The sequence below is a fragment of the Topomyia yanbarensis genome, chromosome 2 (genome assembly GCF_030247195.1).
Source record: "Topomyia yanbarensis strain Yona2022 chromosome 2, ASM3024719v1, whole genome shotgun sequence".
Taxonomy (NCBI): domain Eukaryota; kingdom Metazoa; phylum Arthropoda; class Insecta; order Diptera; family Culicidae; genus Topomyia; species Topomyia yanbarensis.
The window spans coordinates 89,591,281-89,617,365 of record NC_080671.1 but is presented as its reverse complement, the minus strand read 5'-3'; the positions used below and the strand labels follow the sequence as shown (position 1 = coordinate 89,617,365).

The following is a 26,085-nucleotide window of genomic DNA, read 5'->3' as shown; positions in this document are numbered from 1 at the left end:
GATGCTTGCACAATTACTACAACATTGTACTTAGAGATACAGTAAAACTTATAGCAACGTTTTCACAGACCGAACCAGGTGGAGTGTGGCCATGCTTGATGACAGGATGGTTGAATCTCTATAAGCCCGCGCGCGGAGAGGGAGCGCCAATGTGCAGCAAAAAAAATCAACTCGGATTCAATTATTCTTCACCTGAAGGTCAACCGGGCTGGCCGCTTTTTGAAAGCACTTGATGCAAGGCATAATTGCACACAGCTGAGAGGCCGTATGGTTTGTGTAAGATCATGATCATCTGATCCCTTATTTGTTGAGTATTGTGGTCGGAGCACTGTATCTATGGCTAGCATCTTCTAATTATCTGTTAGTATTTTTACATTGCGATGTTGTAGCAAAACATAACAACAAACGTGTTGACGAACCTCACAATCAGTTCAATAGCAATAAGTCATTGAGAAATAGCAGCTCACGTGAAAATCATTGATGATCCGCACCTCATCTGATTGTTGTCGCATTTAGCTCAGGTTGAAGAATCAGAATTGTTTCAGTTTTAGTGAGTCGAGTACTCTAACAACCCGTAGTGAAGCAATTCAAACAAAAAAATGGAAGGTGGCTTTACAGTTTAAAACCAAAGTATATATGGACGTGTTGCTTCACAACTGAAACCATAAACCCTTGGTAGTTTTTGGTTTTATTTTGTTCCGCAATTCAGTCCACGTGGAAAATTCAATAGTCAAAAAATGATCTAAGGCTCAAGGTAGATTTCCTTTTCAAAAATTGTCCTCAAGAATATTGTGTTTTTAAGGCTCTTAATTATGACTACTAAGGTATCCATTTTATTAAACTTGTTTTACTGCTTTGACATCAGCCTCGACCTTTCATGCATTTTGAAATCATTTAACATCAAAGGTTTTGTTTTGGTCCAAAGATGACCACAGGGATCCTCGTAGTTACAGTCAATTGGCTAGAGATTAGTAAGTAGGGAAGGTTAGCAATAGTTCTGAGCCATGGTACTCAAGTGAGAACAAGAATTTTAAATATGTAGTTCGGAAAACTAGAAGGGACAGAGCAGAGTTTCTACGAATCATTGGTAGATTTCCCATTGCAAAGGGACTATTAATTTTATTAATTTCACAGCCCTAATAATTAAACATAAACGGCGTACGCCTTCTTAAGTTACGGTCTTGGCGCACTAATTACACTATTTCGTAATCCGACCAATGTTAGGCTGGTAACTGCTGTCTTAATCTTCATTATCGCCCATTGCTAGTCTATGAGACGAATTTGGTGTAATCAGATCTTTTAGAATGAGATGTGCTCCATTGCCGTACGCTCTTGCAACAGGCTACATCTGGCAAAACGTAACTAGACTTAATTACGTGTGAAATTCCCATAATTTTCTCACAATACAAAAATAATTGAATAATTATTTATCGTTTACTGGATATCCGATAATTGTAGAGGTGGATGGTGTCCACTAGAACGTTGATATCACGATTCTCTTGCTCCAGACAAACCCAACCGAAATGCCATGTAGCATCTGGCGGCAGAAGCTAAGAATTGATTTTGGGGTTCCTGCTCTTATGTCGTAATAAATGACAACAAACAGTGCCCTCTTCTTCCTCTCCTGCGTCTTTTAACACTTCAATTTTCTGTATTAAGTTAGTAAATTATTTCTTATCATACTACTTATTGATTTGTAATAAACCTGCTCGCTACTCTTTTAGCAGCTAGGATAATAACAAACGACGCGAGCGGGAATTGCTAGTATTTCCATCATGCAAAGTAAGGTTTTCACTTTCAGTTATATTGGGCTGCTCAAGATTATTTCATATTCTAGCTGCGAAAACAATCGATAGCTTTTTAGGTGTAGCATCAATTTTTTTACCATTTTTTAATATTTTTGCCCCTCTCCTATAGAAAGGCTATGCAATCACTCTGAAAACCGACTTTTTAACCGAGGCCCGGAGGGCTGAGTCTCTTATACAATTCGACTCAGTTCGTCGAGTTAGGCAAATGTCTGTGCGTGTGTATGTATGTATATGACTAAAAATAAGCACATCGGTTACTCAAGAATGGCTGAACCGATTTCTTCAAACCTAGTCTCAAATGAAAGGTACAACGTTCCCATAGGCAGCTATTGAATTTCATTTTATTCCGACTTCCGGTTCCGAAGTTACAGGTTGAAGAGTGGGGTCACGCATAAAATTCCCATAAAAATCGGAATCAGCATGGTATCTAGAATGGCTGAACCGATTTCTTCAAACCTAGTCTCAAATGAAAGGTACAACGTTCCCATAGGCAGCTATTGAATTTCATTTTATTCCGACTTCCGGTTCCGAAGTTACAGGTTGAAGAGTGGGGTCACGCATAAAATTCCCATAAAAATCGGAATCAGCATGGTATCTAAAAGGTGCAAAACTTCATTAAAAGTGTTCGAAAATGTTTGGATTTATAATTTCAGCTCACTGATGCCCAACAAAATCCACGTTGACCACATTGAACAACTTCGGCGGAACCGAAAACTTCGGGAAAGTCACGGTGTCTTTTTTTAACAACTTTATGCAAAAAAATTCAGCATCTCTGAAACTTCAGGATATGAAAGAATGGGCTTTCCCCTTTCATTTGAAACCAAAATCAAAATAATCCGTCGGGGGGTCTAGAGCAACTTTTTTTTTTGAAGTTTTTTTTCGTGAAAGCATAGATTTTACAATGGAACTAGTTCATATTTCTGCCCCTAGATGGTGTTTTAGACATTCGAACAACACTAAAAGTGAGAATCTGATAGATTATTTAATTGTCTACAACTTTGTTACCAACTAAAAACCGATTTGAAATTATCCCAAAAAGTAGTTTAATATTTTAACGAATTCTAAGTCTAAGTTAGTTTCACAGAAGACCTAGTGGTTTGTTAATTCACAAGCACTTTTTTTATTTGCCAAATAGTTGTGTTTAGTTCAATAGTGAATTCAGCGGAATTTGAGAGCTTGGAAAGTCATCTTTTAGCTGAAAATTATAATTCCCTGATACAGGGCACCATTCATATTTTTGGGATGAGAAGTTTTAGATAAGTTTTGACCAAACTAGCATGATATTAATATTCTTTTTCATGATGGTAAGTGATTCCTCCCGCAGAAACAGCCTTTTCAATTATGCATGCCATCTTTTTCATTTTTTCGATTGTTCTCAGGGATGACTGATAACTATTCTTACATGAATCTCCTACTCTGTTAGCATCTTCGTATAAAATTGGCTTGTCCTGAACTTCAAACTTTATATTTGAACAAACTCAATGAAACTTTTAACGCACCATTGCAATATTTCGCAGATTTCATTGCAACGCTTGGTTCAAAACGCTGATTATCCGTTTTCAAAATTAACTCAATGTGACAAACAGTGAACAAAAAACTTTGAGTTTTTGGATCAAGATAATTTTTTTTAGGATATATTCCAGGACTTTTAAGTATATAAATCATATTTTGTTTTCAAAAGTAATACATATCGCATAATCTAGGATCAATTTAGTAACGATATATCGCATAATTGATAGGAAATGGCCGTAAAATCCAACTGCCACAATATGCTTTGCGGAGAAAATTTCACACTAGCCACTAATTTGGACAGTTACTGCTGTGGTTTGCGTTAAACTAGAAACGGAGTGTCCCAACATTTCGTCTTGAACGAAATTATAATAGCTGACTTAAGCGATCATAACCTAAATTATACGATGTATGGTCCTTTCTAAAACACCCGTGTAACAGAACATAAATGTAAGCAAACCCTTGTAAGCAAGCAATACCTTCCGATGAATGGTAGTCCCTTCGAACCGATCGGGAAAGATTACAAACCAAAAGCACAACTAGTTTTCTGACTCTGTCAAACATCCTAATTTTCAGAAGTTCAATTAGAATTGTCAACGTAATGAATCCCGTCTAATATTTTTATGCCACTAAACCCAATTATTTTTTTTGTAATATAATAAGTGCAAGAAAACATATTTCCAAATCACTAGGCCTCGTGTGAAACTATCTTAGATATAACTTTGTTAAAATCTTAAACAACTTTTCCGGATGATTTCAGATCAATTTTTAGTGGTCAACAAACTTGTAGACAATTAAATTTTCTATACAATTCTCACTTTTAGTGTTGTTCGAATGTATAAAGCACCATCTAGGGACAGAAATATGAACTATCTTCAATAGTAAAACTTATATTGTTACGAAAAAAACTTCAAAAAAAAAAAGTTGGTCTGGACCCCCCGACGGATTATTTTGATCTTAGTTTCAAATGAAAGGGGAAAGCCCATTCTTTCATATTCCGAAGTTTCAGAGATGCTGAATTTTTTTGCATAAAATTGTTCTAATAAATACACCGTGAAGTGGTTATGTTCCTGAGTTGAATTCACATCTATTTCTCAGAAATGTCTGACTCGATTTTCACAAAATCAGTCTCAAATGAAAGCTTGAATAATCCTATTGAATGCTATTAAATTTCCTTTGAATCGGAGTTCTGGTTCCTGTGTTACGGGTTGAAGTATGTGGCCACATGCGAAATTTCCATATAAACCGGTAATCAATATATGTATAAATGATGCAAAAATAATTAAAATGAGTTGCTTGGAATTGTTGGCCGACACTCTTATACTATTAGACTCACTTTGTTGAGTTCGGAAAACGTGTGTATTAGTATGTGTGTATGTGTGTGACCATCGTGTGCGCATCGGTTACTCGGAGATGACCAAACCGATTTTCTCAAAACAAGTCTCAAATGGAAGGTATTATATGCAGTTTGGTATAGTATCGCCCCACACTTATCCTAACACCTCCACCTTTCATCAACCCCACCCCCTTGGCTACCTTCGCACCCGCATTAGGGCATTGCAAAAAACACTAATTTTTGAAATCTCAAAGGCCTCCTATTGTGACAAATAGCAAAGTCAACTCAGGATGCCAAGTTTCATATCATTTGGACAATTTCAGACCTCCGCCTACTTTGTTTGAACACATTGGTTCCATGGAAAAATACAGTGTATCTTACATTTATACGTTCACCCTAATTTTTCAGAATAACTTTTTTTTCATTCAAACAACCTGCACCAATTTTTTAGCATTTGTTTTGAAGCTTAATCAACGATGTTTCTCGTAATTTAGAAGCCCTGGGACGTTTTTTCGGTTGTTATGGTGGCTTAATCACTCTGAATATCATCAACCTAATCCCGGTCTATCCCCCCCATCACACACCATCCTTTCCTCATCAATTCACCCCCAAGGAAAATTTCCTAGTTCCGCCAAAATAAACTTCCCTAGTAGCTCTATAAAACCAGTGAAAAATTTGGTTTGAAATGATTTTGAATTCGAAAGCTACTTTGAATTTGAAACTAATTTACGCTTTGCCAACAAGTTGAAACTTTTTGGCGGGGTCCGGACCCCCCGAACTCTCCTCCTGGATCCGATGCTGGGTTCAAGTGTTTCAGCTTCGACACATAGTTTCTCAAGTTCGTGGCTGTCGATCCATTGTAAGTATGTGCAAATCGTACTGAATATATAATGGAGATTTCCACCCTTATATTGAACATAACTACACGCAGAAAAATTAAGCATATTTAAACCAAAAATATATGTTATTGAATCCTATCACTTATTGTTTATTACTTCAAACAACAAACTTATTGGTCTGAAAATATTTCTTTATTGCAATTACAATAAATTTGTGTTTTCAATAAAATCATTTTTAATTTCAGTAATTTTGTTTTAATTTCAATAAAATATTCATTAAAAAATGGAACAATAATTTTTTTTTTTGAAGCAAATAAATTTTATTGAATTCAATAAATAAATTTATTGTCCAATAATTTTAGTTATTGAACTTAATCCATATTTTTATTGAACCTACAAATCTTTTTTCTGCGTGTAGCCATGGAATCATACACGTAAAAAACCAGTCATAAATTCATGAACAAAAGGTCACGATTTCGTTAACTGAGCAATCTACGAAAACCATGACCAAATTCCTGAAATTATGGATAATGAACCTCGAATTCATGAAACTATTTTTGTTTTCAAAAAACTAGTTCGCGCCGAGTATATACATGGCGTTACATTAGAATGTTTAGTTAGGGTACTGTTGTTGTTCTCTGGACATGTTTAAGTTTTGTTGTGATTCTAGTTCATGATTTGGGAATACACAGCCGTCAGTCAAATGATGTTCGTGATTTCAAGAGCTTGTTCGCGATTCTTGTGATTTCCCATCACGTTATTGTGCTATCTTATTCATGAGTTTACTATCGCACTTTTCCATCAGACTAGCGGGATTAAAATTCATGATTTCAGGATCTTAGTCGCAATTTTTCTAATTTCTATTCATGTTATCGTGATGTTTTAGTTATGAGTAGAGTGATTCATGTTCATGATTTCAGGGTCTTAGTCACGATTTTAGATATTTTTTCAGGATCTATGTCGCGATTTTTGTAACTGCTGCTCATGTTATCGTGATATTTTAGTCATAAATAGAGTAATTCATGTTCATAATTTCAGGATCTTAGTTATGATTTTCGTAATTTCTGTTCATGTTATCGTAATGTTTTATTTTAGGACTTAGTTCCAAATTTGACACGAAGAGTAATATGACTAATGTTCAATATATCAGCAGTTTTACCATGGTGTGTGTGTGTGTATGTTAACCATTCTAACTCCCACCAGCTGGTAGTGATTTACATAAAAAAGATGTTTGCATGTATTTTAACATATCCATGCAAATAACTTGGTTCAAGGATTTAGGTAGGTGTTAGCTCAATTGACTTTCCGATGACCCATTTCGTGTACAGCGTCAGACATGTTCCGAGGTCATCAGGAGTTTTACCATGGTATTCGTAAATTTTCTTCGTCTAATTGTGATCTATTACTCTTTGGTTACTATCGGTTTTTTATTCAGAATAACGTAACAATATGAACTAGATCATAAAAATGTGACTGATTCGCCATATCTTGTTCCGTGGAACATATCACGCACACCATTTAGGATTCTCAGCACAGTTTTCGTTTTCTATTATTAACCATTTCTACCATTAACCTTATCAAACGAATAACGATGTTCGAGGTCCTAATAGTTTTTATATTTAATGCTCGTGTCTATTACTATGCTCGCTAGCAGCTGGACATTTCATAAAACAGTGTATGGAATAAAAATGATTCCACGAAAAATTCACCAGATTTTGTGAAAGATTTCACGGGAAAATTTCATTATCATGTTGCATGAAATTATAAATGATTAGCGAAATCTTCTAAATATCACCAGTAGGCAAAATAGATTGTAAATCATGTACTAGGCACAGTGGTGCAAATTTTCATTTTCAGATGTCAACTTTCAGTTCAATCAAACCCAACCATGATTCAAATTCAAAGCCTCCCCCAATCATTCACTTTCAAGTTGGCGGGATTTTCATGACTGAATCGTTCGTTTTCATTTCGAATTGATGCTTTTTCATTCACCAATCAAAGCTGTCATCTGCTCTGTAGAGGCCAGTTTAGGTTAAATGTTGACATGTTTTGCGTTTTCAAGCTTACATGGACAGTAAGAACTATGTTCAGAGAAGTTTTGCTTGAAAAAACTAGTTAATACTCCAGTACAGAGATATTCACGGAGTCAATGAAATTGAAAATGAATGGAAAATGATCGAGCAGGTCGGCTGTTTGAATGAATGATGCATACCAACAACTGCGAATTGAACATAGTAGGGCATGATTTGAGATTTGTTCCTCCTTCAAGTTCAAAACAACCTGTTGAAAATTTGCAGCTCTGACTAGGTATCATGAACCAGTTCACGATTACATGAATAATATTTAATGAATTCGTGCACTATTTCATAAAAATTAACGTGAGTTGTACTAGATATCATGAACCAGTTCACGAATACATGAATTATATTTAATGATTTCGTGAACTATTTCACGAGCACGGATATTGGATCGTGACATATATTAGGAATCATGAACCACTTCACGAATACATGAATAATATTTGATGATTTTGTGAACTATCTCACGAGCACGGATATTGGATCGTACCTAATATATTAGAGATAATGAATTAGTTCACGAGAATTAAATAGATTCATGAACACAATTTTGAATTTTGCGAAATAGTTCACAAAAACATATCCAGAATATTTACATTTTGTGAACTAAGGCTTCTATATCTATGAAAATCATCATGAGTCAACCTTTGGTTTTATGAATAATGTTCATAGAGTTGTGAACTAGTTCGCGTACTGAAAATCGCATTAGAAATGACTTGGCGGAAACCGTGACTAGTTCACAAAACAAAAACAAACAGTTCCACTTAAATAAGCGTTATGCGGGCGTTACTGAAGGGAAATTGAACATAATTATAAAACACATGATTTTTGTTCATGGTCCTGTTTCCATAACGTGAAAACGTGATTGTTCCAGGATTCATGACACTTCATTCACGATTTTGGGAACAATTTTTTTTCTGTGTAGTTTGGACTAATGAGAAAGGCACAATTACACCGCTAGGAGGATTAAAACAGGTTTTTCGAGATTATTTGGTGCTTTTCACAATGCTGGGCGATCCTCACTTAATTAGGCTAGTTAACATGATTGATTTAGAAAATTTGTTGAACACTTTTCCCATACTGGCACCTTAATGTAAAATAATAATTTTCAAGTCGAGTCAAGCATTATACTAATCGGCAAACACAATACCCGTAAGTGTGAAAAACTCGGCAGCTTGGCGGTTACTCGCATACATTCAATTTGTTTTTGATGTTGATGCTTTTAATACCCATCGACCTTGATCTCCTCACCACCATAAACATCCAAACAAGTAAGTACCTAGCGAATTTAAGGTCTCCGCTCAAAGCAAGCAGCGACCGTCGCGTCGTGACCGGACCCTTGCGCATGCACTGAGCACTGAGTTCCATTACCTATATGCAAGCATGTACGTGTCATGCACACCGGTCTGGAGAACCATGACCAATCTCATCACGGACATGGTCGGGTCGAGCGATGGGAAGGTAAAAATGGCACCTTGTGACAGTGACAAGTGCCCGCTAATTTTGCCTGGCACCACATAACAAAAGCACAGAAATCATTAAATCCCTAGCCAGGGGCGGCGAAACACTTTACGCCAGAGTGGGTAGAAAGCATAGGGTAAGGGGTCCATTAGTAAGGATTTTTCCCCTTTTCGCAATGCAATGCGCTTACGTTACATTTACATTAAATCACGTTTGTTTATGCAAGTGGAATTGTGGTACATCGATGTTTTCAACTGTGTGTAGTGCGAGATACATGCGCCGCACATCTATATTTTTTGAAATGGTTCAAAATTTCGAGTGGATAATTACCCACTCGGTTATTTTCGAGTGGGTAGTACTACCCATACTACCCACGCTTTCTGCCGGCCCTGTCCCTAGCGACCAGACCGAGCTCGGTTTTACCGCAAATGGAGTTTCACTAGGCGGAACATTGGAACAGAAATTTCATGCGAAAAACAAGCATAAATTTCTTCTGTTGACCTTAGGACGACGACGATGACAGGCGGCAACTTAAGCGAGACGATGACGTGGGCTATGCATTTATGCTTTATTCGACCGATCCAAGTTGCACGGTTTTATTGCTTCTCAGAACGCGAAGCATTGTTTTATAATAATGATGATAATCGCCTTTGTGGAAATTGTGTAGTTGAGATGAAACTTTTTTTTGAAATGCAGCTTTCAATTTCAAGATCTGGTACCACCTGGAATAATATTAGCATATCTGAAATTTTAAAACATTTCAAGTCAAGATTAGCAAAAAAGAATATAATTTTTTTTAATCGAGTTGAGACCATTTCTCAAACGTTGCATGCATTTCTAAGGAATGAACAAAGATTCTATTCCAAAATCAAATCTCGTCTCAATTCAAGAAAATTCTTCGTCCCAAAAAACACGACTTTCAAAAAACAAAATTCGATGTTCAACCCGATGTTGAGAAGAGGTATTTGGTACCAATAAGCCACCGCAACGGGACGTATCAAATAAACGAACTGAAAAAAAATCATTTCTTTTTGCCAGAATCGCATTGAAATTAACCAGCTATAGTTCTAGCCTGTTCGTCTATTTGCTCAGAAGCAGACCACTCAAACTTTCGTTAACCGTTATTTATTTGACACGATATACCACGCCGCATTTAGGATGCTGCAGCGCGTCAACAAATTTTTTACATGAGCACCAGTTCTTACCATGCCATCTTGAACCGGTTTCATAACTGCAACTATTCGTTCGCTGCAGTTTATGTGCTATATTTCTTTTTGCGACGCAGTTGGCCTTCGTTGCGCTTGTCAGATATACAATCTACCAACTTGCTTGCCTTCCCACTGAAGAATCAATAAAGGCCACGCCTGCACGTTGATATTGATATCAACCCGCCGAAACCTTCAGGTGGTGGCCAGATGGAACCCGCGAAAACTTGCCAACATCGTTCATCTTGAGACAAGATCATTGTCATTGTAAAACACGATGGACTGGGTGAATTACATCAGGTTATGTTTTCCCCGGTGACATTGCTTGAAGCACACCTTGGATTGTTGGAATTTATTTCCATTCCATTCAATTAATCAGTTTCCAACCAAACTTTATGATTTATACCAAAAAAAACAGGTGCAATAGAATGTCATTAGATCGCTCCACTCCGCACACTACTGGATCAGTGAAATAGAATTTCGAAAGATCTGATTTAAACAGGTGTTTCAAAACAACAAGGATCCGATTCAGCGATTTCTGTTGTAGATTGTTTGTATGAACAATAAATATGCGCGCTTCAGTTCACAATCAAAGTACCATGTCTATGTGAATCGTAAAATGGATTGTTTTTAGCAGTTCTATAAAAAGTTTGTATGGTTTATTGATGCCTTTCTAAATTTTCTCTCTCTAGAAGTAACAGAAATTGAAGCTATCGTAAAAAGTATAATCAAAAAAGATTCTACCCGCATTCCCCCTTCCGACCCTTACGTTTTCTAACTACCTCTATGCAATTGGGTAAATGCTTTTGAATAATTCATCTGAATTAACAAATTTGGTAAAACAAAAAAAATGTTGTTATTCCACTATGCAATCTAGATACTATTGACGAAAACGAACTCTTGTACTTTGGCTAGGGAACTGAACGCCTGGCACTATGCAATATTACTTCTCTATTGAGAAAATTTGGTTAAATCAATTTGCGCATTAAGGACACAAGATCTAAATTATATTAAGTTAATTTGTGTTTTGTGGCTTCAATTTGGTGCTGATCCAAGTTGGTGCCAGTAACTGACGAGATGAATTCGAAACATAAAAATCAAACTTTATCCATTTTTTGATGGTTACTACATACATAATCTCTGTCGCCTATTAAACAACTATTAAAGTATTAGAAATCTTACCAAATTAGCTCAACTGGTAACTTTCTCAAAGCTCTATATAAACTTAAGTGCTTTGCGAGTCAGTAATCATGCGTTGCTGCAGGTGCGTTTTAGATCACGTTGAACTTTAGTATCTCCTGTCCAGATCATTGCTGTTCATAGCTACTTAATTGCCCATAATTCTTAATTGCTTGAATACTGACAGGCCCAACCAACAATTGAGATAACCACACTATAACTGCTGATCACTTTCATCAAGTCGGAGGCCATTCAGTGTATGACTTGATGAATGGATCAAATCGTTTGCGCTTTACTTCAACAAAAGATAATATCAATTTTTCTGCCCATGATCGCATATTTGTCCCATTTTCTATGGGATTTCCTATCTGGGACAGATTTGCGATCATGGGCAGTTTTCTCCACGTTCAAACTAATTAACCGTAAAAAATATGTATGGAGGTACGACATACTCAGAATATATGGCAGAATAATGTTTCTACTACTTTACGCAATGAACAGTTCCCTGGTAATAAATAATAAGAAATGCTGTCTTATAATTAAATTGAAAGGTCAACCGAACTTTACCGGTGCCGATGAAAGTAAAATAAAAACACGAATGTTACAAAAGACCATTCTTTTGTAACATTCGTGTTTTTGTTGGAAATACTGACAGGCTTATTGTAGCCACTTTTTCGAATGCTTGGGAACCAGTTTTAAAAAAATAACTTTATTGCTCCCAGTTGCAGAATGACTGCCAAGTGCCAAACACTCTCGAAAGAAGACGTTAGTAGTGTAAAGGCATCTGTTCACTTCTCTAACAGTTGGCAAATCAATCACAATCAAAGTATATTTAACATGATATTTTGTCATTCATATGCTTTTTAGTTGAACAATAGTCCAACTAACAGAAGCAACTAAATGGCGGCTCAGGTCAAAAGTGTCCAACAAATGACAACAGAGATCGACAGACAGAGATTATTTCACTGGCTCTCATCAACTTGAACAGAACATCTTTTGCGGGACATCACGCTTGACCAAGTGTTTGCTCAGGAATTCAAATCGCACCTCCGTCTTTGGAGCTAACTTCAATCCAGCGCAAACTTAGCCCTGCCACTAAGTAAGTGTCGGATTCCGATGAGGAAAATCGCAAATTCTACAACTAATTTAACTACCCTTCACGCGCAATTATGGTCATACCTCATACCTAATTTTCTCCAAAATTCATTGTTCAAGTTGCTCTCTATAAATTACTCTGTGAATAACAACAATAATAAATTATGTGTCTGCGTAGTAAACATACGATTAACTAGGCCAAGTGTTTGTAAAAACGTATCGATACTTTTATCAAAAGTATTTTAGTTTCGGTTGCATAAAACTCTTTATACTTAATATGTTTGCCGCAAAGCTATGTAATATTCACATTTTGAATTTTTGGCACAGATCATCGCAATGGCAATGAACCGTTTTCTATACGAATGGAAACATGATATTCATGATTTCATTATTTTACGTAGCCAAAGCGAATCGAAAGTGATTTCAAATCCCTAGAAGGATTGATTTATTTTCTGTTACATGAGATGTCGATATTGGTTGGTACGGATAAATTTAAACTACATTAACCCGCTTTTATTAATCCCTTGGTTTATTTTAGTTTGTATTTTGAGAAAATCGGCGCATATTTTTTTTCTTGCTTTTCAATAAACCGAAGCTGTTAAAATATTCTTCTATAGTCTCTAGATATAAAATATAAATATAAATTTCTCTTATTAAATTTTTTTTTGCATATATTGCATCTCTAAGACATCAAACATATTTTCATATGAGACTGATTAAATCGAGTCAAAAAGCTAATAAACGGGATTAAACAAACCTAACCAAACCAAAATAATAGGTGGTCCAGGAGCAACTAATATTTCATCGATGTTGTGCTATCTTATGACAAGCGCCATTCAGCACATTTCGAGAAAAACAATTTTTAAAGTTTGAAGTTGAATATCTTGAAACTTATAAATTATATAAACAATTCAAAGAATACAATTGATGCTTCTATCTATTCTGTATTAATCTCTCAAATATTACGAAGATCGATTGACTATGTTGCGAGTTTTTACTATAAATGTAAACAAAAGTCGCACTCACACGTGTCATAGGTGTGACGAAAATGACGCATTTTGACGCAATCTTGAACAAGTGAGGACTAACAATGTATTCTTTTATTTTCATTCCAACTTCCAGGTATCGATGAAACGGTGAAAATAGTTCATTCAGTGGGTGGCTTCTGCAAGGGATATAAAGTGGACATTTCAAACAGAGAAGAGGTCTACAAATGTGCCGACATGGTGCGAGAGGAAGTTGGGGAGGTAAGTGAAATTCGCATCTGCTCACGGAATGTGGCACCATTTCTTCCGACAATTGCAGGACTAGTGTAATTTTCTTACCAGCAATGAAAAACCTTCCCGGTTGGGGCTTGGGTTGAAAGACTTGTACCTTACCTCGGTACCATCAAAACTCACACTATCTGATGTACGCGCAACTATAAAATGGAAGAATTTAATTATTTACCTGGTACCGAAACAAAATTCAACTAATGAGCCACGCGCAAAAAAGTCACGAACCGTGAAAAATAAACGTACTGAGAAAACGCAAAAAAAAATCAGCAACTGACAGTCAAGCTAGTTAGCCATATGTACCATCAAAGCTGATAAAGTAAAAAAAAAACAATACTTGTTAGGCACGAACATATGGGAACACATTTTTTTGCTCGCAGATAATTAGAGAACGTACACAATGCACACGTTCCAGGTGACCTTTTCATGTTAAGATCCCACTTAGTACGTAGCTATTTCGCGTTAGCATGTAGGTATGAGCATGAGAGATGCCAATGTAAATTAGTAATTGTCAACCTCCCCCACGATCAAATGGTGTTTCCGGGTTTTCTCGATACTGATCACCCTCTGGCAAAGTAGTAAAATTGCTACTTTCCAAACTAGCATCTGAGTGAATTCAATTACAGATGAAGGAAATAGAATGCCAAGCTGTGTTATTTATACAATTATGGACGTGCGTTTCCTGAATTCATATGACTTGTTGGATGTTGCTAAGTGGTTTCAGTCTGAGTGGTTTCCAGTTTTTGTGCTGAACGCGGACAGTTTTTTTTCATCTTGGCTGGGGTAAAACTGTTTGATCCACTAGCTAAAACTGAAACTGTAACGGATTCTTTGTTTGCGTGCATGTTAATGTCCGTATCTCTTACCTGAAGAAATACTATGAATCTCTATAATTATGTAAAACGAACTTGTCCGGAAAATTATGACCTGAAATAGCATATTAACTTAAATTTTCCAAATTTAGTATTGTTATCAGAAAACCTTGTAATTTTGATGGAAAAATTGTAATTTTTTGAAACAAAAACTACAGCGTACGTTCAACAGCAAAATAAATTGGTAGTATCAGCATACTGAAGTTCTAAAAAATAAATATCTTCACCAGAATAGCGTTTTACAGGGTTTGTTTACGGTATTGTTTTTCTAATGTAAAAGCGTGACTGTGTACGTTAATTGCTTTATTTTGTAAAGAACTCGGAAATATTTCGAATATTGAGGATTTTTCAATATGCCTGCAAAAATATTAAGGGGTTATATACAAAGTTGTGGCGAAAAAGTGAGCTAAGCTCGTGATTTTTCTAAAGCGTTTTATGCAAATTTTATTTGAAAAAGCAAAAGACAGCTCGTTGGTCGTGCTATCGAAGTTCGAGAAAATAAGTTGAATTAAAAAATATATTGAAGGTTGGCGGAGTTATCCCCCGAAGCGTGTTTTTGGCAGAGGCTTGCGGTGAACGCTCTCCAAGCCGAACCGCTCAACTGAAACCAAAAAAGTAAAATAATTATGGAAGAAAAATGTGTTGTGGTGTACTTGAATGGATCGGCTTTCCAATAAAAAAAATTCCTGCAAAAAACATGGTAATTGAGTTTTGTGGTGTTCAAAATTTTAAACAAAGAATCAAAATTTCTTGGATGAAAAAGGAACCGTTCAATTACACGAAAATGTAAATACAAACAATTAAAAAAAATCGGATGAATAGTTTTTGAAATATTACGTTCACCGCAACGGTACTTTTCAAACAACTTAGTTCCGAGATAATTGCGTTTTAAGTTTTTGTAACCTCATACGCAGAATAACCAGCGCGCTGCGAACGGCTGTAGTTTGAAATCTAGTGCTCCGATCTGGATGAAATTTTAAGATTATTCAATAAAAAATACGATTTTTTAAGTTCCAACTTTATATATAACCCCTTAACTGTTTTCAGTTGTCAGAATTACTATCTAAAAATTAATTACCTTCTGCCAACCCCACATAGTTCACTTTCTACTTCTGCCTGAGTCAGACGAGCCAGGCGAACGACAGCTAACAGCCTCTCGATCTATTGTGCATTGTCTCGAGAACCAAGGAAACACTGTATTCATTCTTACCATCTTGAGTACAGTTTACGAAAAAGCTTTGCTCCGACCCAACGCAGCGGTCGTTAACTTTAAATTTTGTTCAATACAACCGAGTGGAATAACTTCTGAAAGTGAAAATGCAGCTTTTGCGCAAGCAAGTCACCTATCTTCAGTATCATCATCTCCGCAAGGCAGTATTAATATCGTTCAACACGTTAGCATAAGCTGAACGTTTCGTTTTGCAGAATAACTTAAAACCGTGGTTGAAAGTGTCAACGTTGGAATTAAGATTTCCGTATATATAGAAAATGACTATATAGAGGTAAGCTTACATGACTTATCACCGCGTACCCCTACTGAACTAATTGCAAAGTGCATATCGCAATACAAAGAAATCGAATCCGTTGCACCAGATACTTGGAAAAACTTTTTTCTGAGTATTCCTAATGGTGTTCTTATTGTGAAAATGCGGGTAAAAACAGGCACGTAGCCAGAGGGAGGAAGGGGCTATGGGTTAAACAGTTTTTGTTTCGTGCCAGTGTAATGCAATAGTAATTTTATTAACACTCAATTGCATGTTTATGCAGGGAATGCGTTCCGTACTAAAAACACTGTTAATCCGGAAAACCGTGATATTTTTAACAATCGAACAATAAGCAAGAAAAACTTGTACAAGTAAACAAACCAAAAAGTAATAGAACAGCGGTTTTACTGAGATGTTTATATATCTACGAATTATATGCACTCGTATACTACTAACCTCGCTGATACGCAGAAATGTGCAAAGTAGGCGTAGGACTAACTGTCGTGATTTTATCTTTACTTTCCATTGGATGTCAATTGATGCTAAACCACATATTAGTCAATCAATCATAATCAACATAATCTAGCAACCAGCAGGAGATGGTTTCCAATTAATGTCTATGTAAGTTTGAAAACAACGTGACGATCAGCGATGCCAGATTTGAAGACATTTGAAATGTTGTGCAGATGTGGTTTTCATTGCTAATACAATTTTTCGCATGTCTGACTGATTTCTGATAGAATTCTGGCTCAAGGTTAAGACAAATGAAGAATTTTTTTTTCTGAAATGCGAAAACATTTGAAAAAATGTACCTGGTATCCCTGGAGACGATACAGTGAACAAACATCAGTAGGATATCACGAAGAGCGGCTAAAATGTTGTAACTGGTTGAATCTATAAGTCAATAGAGAGAAAAAAATCAATCAATTGAAAACGACTCACGAGCACTTCTTCTATCTTTTCTATACACTCAACTCGAGTGCTTTCAGAATTCCGCTCTGATCCTCTCATTTTTTACGTTATCCGCAAGACTTTGATGCGTTAGGTGCAACAGTTATAATTTAAACTGTTTCTCAAATTGTGGTAAAATGAACCTGTAATCAAACAGACACTACAGCTTTGATAAAGTAGTCGAACATATTGCGGAAAAATTAGAGTGTATTACTTTTATTCAAAAAACCAACCAGAGGAGCAGATTAGTGTCAACATATTTGTTAAACGAAGTGACGAATTGACTTAGAAAGTGTAACCGAAATCGCCATGGAAAGTTGGCCTTACACCTTACTTACTCTTCCGGAATAGGGAAGTAAGTCCGATGTATTCCCTTTCATGTGTCGAAAACAAGAGATGCTGAAATTATTGAGCTTATTCATATTTGTAGTTGCTAGTTATTTTGATGGTGTCATCAATAATACAATTTAGAAGATTAGTAATCAGTGTTAGTGATTTTCTTTCGATTCGTGGACAATTTTTCTTTATCAGATTAAATTCTTGGCAGTTTCCTTTAGTTGATTAAATCGTTGAAATATATATTTTAATCCTATTAATCATCAAAAATCTTTTCTGGTCGAGGCTCTGATTTGCCAGGCCAGGGCCAGCCTTGAAAATAGTGTCATTTAAATATAATATACCGAAAAATTGTGTAAGCATGACGCCATAGAACTGGTAATAGTGGCAAGACACCAGATCAAGAAAATATAAATTGAACCGTTTCTGCGCATCTACAATTCGCCTGCTAAGTCAGAATTTTTAGCGCAAATTTCGTCATTCTCTTCGTTCGAACATTCTAAACATATTTTTCTACTCATTTCGATTTAGCGTCTTCAACACCTTGCAAACGTGTAGTTTGGAACTGCTGGCATTTTCTTGCTCCGTCAAGGATTGTCATATTCGCTTAGCATATAAATGGTTTAAACCATTGAATAACTGTTGTTGTAACGAGAGTAAATTGTAACTTGGAAATAAATAATAAAAATCAAATTCAACATAAATAATCCGTGGATGTACTATAGCTTTTCTTGTGGAAAAGAACATGTTTTTAGGGCTTTATTTTTTATTGTCTTACATTTGGAATTGTTTTCATAAGGAACTTCTCAAAATTTTACCAGATCAGAATGAAAGATTTATGAAATGATTTTCAAGCCCCTACCGAAACAAAATCCTGGCTAGGCGCCTGGGTCGAAAGAGCTTTTCTCTCCTACTTGACTATAAAACTCAAAACTGATGAAAATACGTGCAAATACTGTAATCAGACAGCAAACCATGGACAACCTTAGGCGGAAGATGCATCCAAACCGATTCTCAACTCATGTATACCAATACCCAAACCACAAACGGTGGCCAAATTTGTGACAGCTGTTCAGACCATAATGACAACCGCAAAGGAAGTATCCAACACCCCTAAATCATTCGTAAGTAACAATGGGTGAGGAAGTCAATAACAATGACGGCAAATTTACACTGGTCGCCCGTAATTGCAAGAAGCAGGAGAAAATATCTAATCGCGAGCACTCAGCCAGCTTTAACGATAATGACTTTGACGTGAAAGACAGAAAAGAATTGGGCAGTAGGCGAGCAGGGAAACGGTTCTCCGCCACGGAAAATGGTATCTGCGCGCAATGAAAAGTTGCGTGCACGAGATCCAACGGATAATCAATAATATTTGATTTTATTTATATTTTTACATATTGAAAAAATAATGAAAATTGATGGCTCTTTTAAGCTACCGCTATGAGCCGTGTCAAATACACGAATAAAATAATAATCCAACCTCACACAACAAACTTTTTACAGTACAATGTATAATTCATCTAATTGTAATATAATTCGTCTCTCTGGGTCACATCGAGAGCCATTTTCTAATTGGGTAATTATGAAATAAGTTTTTGTTCTTGATCCGTTGCGGTTAATTGTACGGGTGACTCACGAGTACCCAGATTTTAAAAGGTAATGATGCGACGTACGTGCTTAATCCATTGGTCGGATGAGTGACCTTCGCCCGCCACCAGATGGAGAGAAGGTTGTTTTTGTGCCTGAAATTAAATAATATTGCTTGGTCATCAATGTTTCCATTTTAGCCATAATTTCTTCATTACCGGCTTCCAGCTCGTATAAATTAAAATTGACCCTTCTGCTAACACTTCGCCCCCTGACTTTGCGATGTATTTTCAATTTCCATTTCATACTCAGCTAGGAATGTATCGGAGTGTGATTATAAGTTATTGATTACGTTGAATTCAGGAAAAAAAATCACTTAGGCAATTAGTACGTTAACCAAATAAGGCATTGATGGTAAAAAGTAAGGAAATATTGTTATGTCAGGAACCAAAACCAGTCATAAGAAAATATCTAAATGGCTGATAGGGGATCATGCTTTGCTGCTTCAATTTACAAGTTTTTTTCTTACCTTCAAGACATCATACCAGGCAGAGTCCTTAGCTTCCTTTTTTATCGCATACTTATAGAGCTTTTGTTAGACCGACTTCAGCCAAACTTGAATTAATTTTTTTTGCCTTCTACGTTCTCTACCCCTCTACACCTCTAGGTATCGCTGTTGTTCAACAACGCGGGCGTTGTTTCGGGCCGAACACTACTCGACACCCCTGACCATCTAATCGAGCGTTCCTTCAACGTGAACATTATTGCGCACTTTTGGGTAAGTACTTTCCGGGTCGGTTGAATTTACCACATCCGATGACTGTGTAATTCCAGGCTGGGTTTCTTGAAGTTATCTGTTTTTTATTCGGCCGTAGTTACCGACACGGTGAGTAATCCAGTCGTTTCGAGTAATGACAGGTTGAAGTAGCTTTTTTACGTGCCTGCACTCACTTTTGATCTTAGCTGGTCGATAATCGTCGAAAAAATAATCAGTCTGATTAATATTCCACGTGTGCTTCTTTCGTCTGGACGGAGGCTTATGTGAGCGAAGAATACAAAAATTCTTCCCGAATCGCTTGATGAATTATAATAAGATTCGAATTACGTTCAAGAAATCCAGTCTGTTGTTATCACTTTTGTTTTCGTAAACCTAAAAGCTTCGTGGATCATTCAACCTTTTTTTCCGCATTCCGTTTCTGTTTTCCACGATAGACGACAAAGGCCTTCCTGCCGTCGATGTTGGAGCGCGATCATGGCCACATTGTGACGATCGCTTCCCTTGCGGGTCACGTCGGCATCTCCAAACTGGTGGACTACTGTTCGAGCAAATTCGCGGCGGTAGGTTTTGCATCCGGCATCTCATCATAATGCGAGCTGTGTTCTTGCCGTGAATTGTCTCTGTTATGTTTTTTGGTGTCATTGCTTATTTTAGGTTGGTTTCGACGAGGCTTTGCGGATAGAGTTGGAGTATATGGGAGCGCATGGTGTTTTTACGACGGTGATCTGCCCATACTTCATTCAAGCCACGGGAATGTTCGATGATGTGAATTCTAGGTAAGCATGCCGAGTTTATTTCAAACCCCCTAAAATGAATTTTATTCGAAAACCTCATTTAACCTTAGATAGATGTATTCCTAATTAAAAAGTTTTCGCTCAATATTTTACAGAATGTATAGACAACTCTTCATTCTCTCCAGAATTTAAGATAAAACTTTAACCATCAAATACCACTACGCTATTTTAAATATAGTGGCTTGCAAAGCCAAACCATATTTCGATTTCATTAATTCTCATCAGCTTCATCAGAATTCCTTTTCTTGCGGGGCATCAGGACAAGGAATTTGCTTAAAAAACACAAAGATTGTTTTCGTTTTTAGAGCTAGCCTCAATTCGGCTTTAGCTTAGTCCTGTCGCCAAGTTAGTGTCGGATTCTGATGAGACGAAATCGAAACGCAAATTCTGTAATTAAGTCACTAAATACCAAATTTCTATGATCTCATCAAATAAGATAACAAACTCATCACTCCATGTTAATATTTTAAGGTTTAAGGCAAGTCATTAATTACCAGTGAAATATGTTGTTAATTGCTTTACTTGGTACCCAATGAAGCAATTTTAAACTGTGCTGAATCTCTCTAGGGAGCGAATTGCGCCCAGTAAGTCTGTTATCTACTGATGAGCAGAATCCGAGCACAAAAATACAACTTACTTTGGCTAGGCAGCCCGTCCAATAAAAACAGGATTAACGATATATGAGTTCGCTTATTTAAAGTTATTGAGTGACACTTTGATGTTTTACCACAAACAACTACTCTTCAAAGGAACCTGATTCCTTCCCGGGCCTACCTTATGACATTACTTTTTTATGTGTACAGCACACACTCCTATCCAACTATTCAGCAGGGTATGGCAGTAGAAAAGTTAGCTGTCGCTTGAAAATTAGTACTCTTCCCCTAAGAGGACAATCAGGGTGGCAAACTTCAGACTGTCTAATTCACTGAGCCCTTCGGCTCCCTTGTGCCATTTAGTACCACTTACTCGTTGAGCTCCCGACTTGTTTACGAACTACGACGATGAACCTTGCCTACTCCGACGGAGAGTTCCCCGGCGAGAGAAGTTCTCCCGAAACCGAACCAACCAGTCAGGTGTTGAGCTCAGTTCGTTAATTCCGGTGGAGATGGGCGCCCGGTTCGTTGATGCCCCGACAACCTGCGACTAGTGGGTCTCGTCGCGGTCTACTGAGTCTAGTCCTCAGCTGTTAATCTAGCTTAAACCGACGGACCCTGCCGAAAAAATCTCTCCCGATTCTTTGTTTTTCGCTATATTTCTATCTGGCCAACCGGTAGGGTGCCGTGGTCGGTCCTGCGATTCGGGTGGAGCGTGGAGCCCGGTTCGCCCCGACAACCCATACCCGGTGCTCTGTCGCACTCTACTCGACTAGTCCCCGGCGGTGGATCTAACCAGCTACGATTGAGAGTTTCCCGGCAGTGATTGCTCTCCCGAAACCGTTGTTCGCTGTTTCTCACGCCATTTCCGCTGTAAGTCGGTCATAATCTGCGTCACCATTTTGCCCACGCGTTCTACATGTTTAACCCATTAATGCATATGTTGTTCGTGGACAACAACGTTTTTAAACAGCTATAACTTTAGATTGACACAATCTTTGCTCACAAAACAAGTAAGACTAAGAAATTTGATTATTGCTTATTATTTGAGCATTAACAGTTACAAGGAACAGCTCTACAACTGAAGTTATTGCAGTTAGTCTGATTGGATTCCGATGGAGCAGTGCTGCCAGGGACAGTTTACGTTGACGACGGAAAATGAATTTTTCATATATCTTCGATATCGTACAATATTTTTGAAAACTGATGAAACTTATCAATTTTGACTGTGTTTGGCTACATTTTCCAGGCAATTGGACTAATGGAAATATTCTAGGAGAATTGTATTGAACATTGGAAGGTAAAAATTGAGCAGCTTCTAGCACTGCAAGGGAAGCACCTATCTTCATGAAAAAAGGCTTTTCGTGTTTTTTGATCTCTCCGTTTTCAGGGAAAAATAGTTTTAAACCCTACATGCACTAGGAAAAAGTTGGGCATGAAAGGGTTAAGACACTTGTCATTCTGTATCATTATCCGGGTTGATGTTCGGCGTTGCTTCGAGCCTCGAGCATTCACAGACCACATGCTCCGGTATCTCTTGGGCGTTCCGGGCACAATGGTAACGTTGCGTGCCTGAACCGATAAAGATATTTCGAGAAGTAGCCGTAGCCCACAGGAGCTGTCTCAGGTGAAAGTTCACCTGGAATGGGCCGGTAGGCCCACCTTCCCTTCTCCGTATTGTCCCATTCCTGCTGCCACCTCACTATCGAATCGATTTTGACCATCTTCCTCACATTTCTAGTGTTACTCCACTTGTAGCACTCGATATCCTCCGCCAGGATGATGCGGATGGGGATCGTCCCGGCTGGAACGCATAATGCCTCCGATGGTATTGTTCTGTACACGCTCGCCACTCATACGGCCATCAGCCGGAACTCCCGGTTCAGATTTTCGCGGTTCCGCTTAGTTTTCAGAGGCGGAACCTCCATATCGCAGTAACGATAACGAAACACCAGATAGTCGGTTAGATGCCGAGGTCAAGCCTGCGATTCTGGGGGGCAGATAGCTTCCGGTTCTCAGGTGCCCCGACGACCTATCGTCGGCGATACGTGACGCTCAGTCTAGTCCCCGACTGTAGATCTAGCCTATTTCGATGGCGCCCGCTGGTCTCCTTTATCTCTCTTCAACAGGCAAACTTGTCGAATGCCAAGGTTGGTCCGGTGATTCCGGTTGCAGTGTAATAGTTTTGTTATGCTCGGGTTCGAATTGCGGGCAGTGAAAGACCACGTTCTCAGGCATCTCTTCTATGCGCATGCGATGCAGAACGACGAACTCGCATGGCCGAACCTATTCAAATACTTCTCGGAACAGCTATGACCGTACACGAACCGTGTCATGTGAAAGTTCACTTCACCGTACGCTCTATTCATCCACACCGACAGGCATGGAATTAATTTATTGATCCATCTACTGTTTACAGCGTTATCCCACTGATGTTTCCACTTGCTTAAGGTATCAGCTCGGGATTGTTTAAGGAATTTTCTCTAACACTCGCTATCTTCTTTGAGTGGAAGGTTTATGGGAACCGTTCCATGGAAGTTTTATGGTTCGAGTAAAAGGTTTATGAGATCACGTAGATTGCCTCTGCCGAGATAGTTCGATACGCGCTAGATACCTGCGTGGCCATCAGCCTGAACACGCTGTTCAACCAAGATGTTCCTCTTCGTCTGCAGTGTCCTTGCAGGTCCTGCATATCTGAACACCGATGTGGGGAAACTCGCCAGTAGTGGCTTTTTACTGATGCTGATCGCCAAATTGTTGGGCATGATTCGAGATAGTGCCAAGATCACTTTTACGGCCCTCCCGCATGCGTGGTCGATATGGCTACTAAAGCTTAGCCGATCGTCTAAGATCACTCTTAGTTGTTTAGAGTTCCTGCTTAGAGTTGATGATACACTCTCCGACCGCAATTCTCACCTGCTGCACTGCCTTTCAGTTGCTTATCAAAACCATCGTGGTTTTGTGGTGAGCTAACGCCAGCTTCTTCTCTCGCATCCAGTCTTCCACAACATCTATTACCTACGTTGCGAGTACATCTACTTCCTCTAGTACTTCGCCTATCACTAGGAGCACCACGTCGCGTCCTCCGCAAAACCGGCAATTTTCACGCCCCTGTGGAGGCTCAGCTTCAGCCCTTCGTCGTACATATCATTCTAAAGAGTTGGGCCGAGTATGGAACTCTGTGGAATGCCCGTTGGTACGGTTACACTTCTTTTTCGGCATAAGTTTCATAGATCAGTTGCCAGTTCTGAAAGTAGCTCTTCAGAATCTTAGAGAAGTACCCGGGAGCTCCTAGTCTGTGCAGCGAATCGGCGATTGCAACCCAACTAGCGCTATTGAAGGCGTTCCAGTGTAACCACTTCGCAATAATAGTTTCCTCTTCTCTTTTGCTTCTGCGTAGCCTCCATAGTTTCCATGGCCGTTCGTATGGCGTCCACAGTGGGTCTACCATTCCGGAAACCGAACTGCATATTAGATAGGCTACTCTCTCCTGTCGTGTAAGTTGTAAGCCTGTTATGAATTACTCATTCAAGCACCTTGCCGACTGTATCTCCCAGATGTCGAGGAAGTTACCATTTTCGATATACTTTAGCAACGCGGTCCTAAACATATCCGGCTTCGTTAGGTCCGCTGTTTTCAGAGCCACATTGGGGATACCGTCAAGTCCCGGGACCTTCTTGATTCTCAAGATGTTTGCCGTCACTATCAGTTCCATGTTGGTTACCCGTGTTTCTTCATCGTAGTCATACTGAGCCTATAACGCTTCTACGATGACTCTCATCATTTCCGAGCACCTATCCGGTGGTACTGCCGGTCCTCTTATCTTCGCTATGCCAACTCCATATGCGTCACCCCACGGACTTGAATTGGCGTTGTGGTGAAGCTCATCTAGGCAGGCTTTCTTACTGAGCTTCATTTCCTTGTTAAGTGTGGCTCTTGTCGCCTTATACGCTGGTCTTAGAGCAGCTCTTTCAGTGACGTTGGGGGTTCTATGCATTTTCCTCCTGGCAACATACACGTAGGTCGGCAATCGTGGAGTTCCACCAGAAGGCTGGGCGGCGACTGTACCTTAGTTTAACTTGTCATGGTTGCATTGCACGCTCTTGCTAATGCCGTTATAACTTCATCTGCACTGGAGAACATATCACTATCCCTTACGCCTCGACGCTTCAACTAAGATTTTGTTGTCGAATTTCGTTGTTTTCCACCTCCGCTCGTTTGACTGGGTCACACGCGCTTCCGACTGTCTGTTACTTCCGATAGTGTACCGGATCGCTTGGTGGTCGCTGTGGGTGTACTTCCCGCACACTCTACAATTCAAACTTCCTACCAGCCCGGGGCTGCGTAAAGGTAACGTCAATAACTGAATGTCGTCGTTCACGGCGTTCAGCTTTGCAAAGGCCTCGAGTAGACTACTCCCTTTTGAGTTGGTAAAGCGGCTGCCCCATTCTACTGACCAAGCGTTGAAATCGCTGGCTATAACGACAGGTCTCCGATCGATAAGCTCTTCTGTCAGCTTGTCGAATATTTCTGTGAATCGATCGGTCGTCTATCGCGGAAGTGCGTAGCAGCTGCAAAAGAAGACTCCATTGATTTTGGCGATTAAAAAACTTCGTCTGCACGATAAACCACTTCCTGAAATGGATATCACCCCGTCGTCCGAATCGCTGCTGATTTTGCGTTATCTGATATCCAGTTTCAATCGCTGGCCAGGATACGGTATGGCTCCGAAATGATAGCTACATCGCAGTTAGACTCCGCTACAGATTGTCGCAGCAAGTGTTATGCTGTGCCGCAGTGGTTGAGGTTGATTTGTGTTACCTCCACTGCGGTGACCTCGTTTCAGTCACCAAACATCGTGTAACGTGGTTATTACTATCTTCGTTTGCACAGATCAGACATG

At 38.6% G+C, this 26,085-nt stretch overlaps 1 protein-coding gene across 4 annotated transcripts in view; it reads left to right on the top strand.

Moving 5' to 3' along the window:
- The window catches only part of LOC131678798 (short-chain dehydrogenase/reductase family 16C member 6), a 74,891-nt gene that overhangs the window by 45,595 nt on the left and 3,211 nt on the right, over positions 1-26,085 (top strand). For all 4 annotated transcript variants that reach the window (XM_058959118.1, XM_058959121.1, XM_058959119.1 and 1 more), the window contains 4 exons: positions 13,633-13,757; positions 19,685-19,795; positions 20,230-20,355; positions 20,450-20,571. In XM_058959118.1, the coding sequence (XP_058815101.1) occupies positions 13,633-13,757; positions 19,685-19,795; positions 20,230-20,355; positions 20,450-20,571 (484 nt within the window). The remainder of the gene's footprint in view (positions 1-13,632; positions 13,758-19,684; positions 19,796-20,229; positions 20,356-20,449; positions 20,572-26,085) is intronic.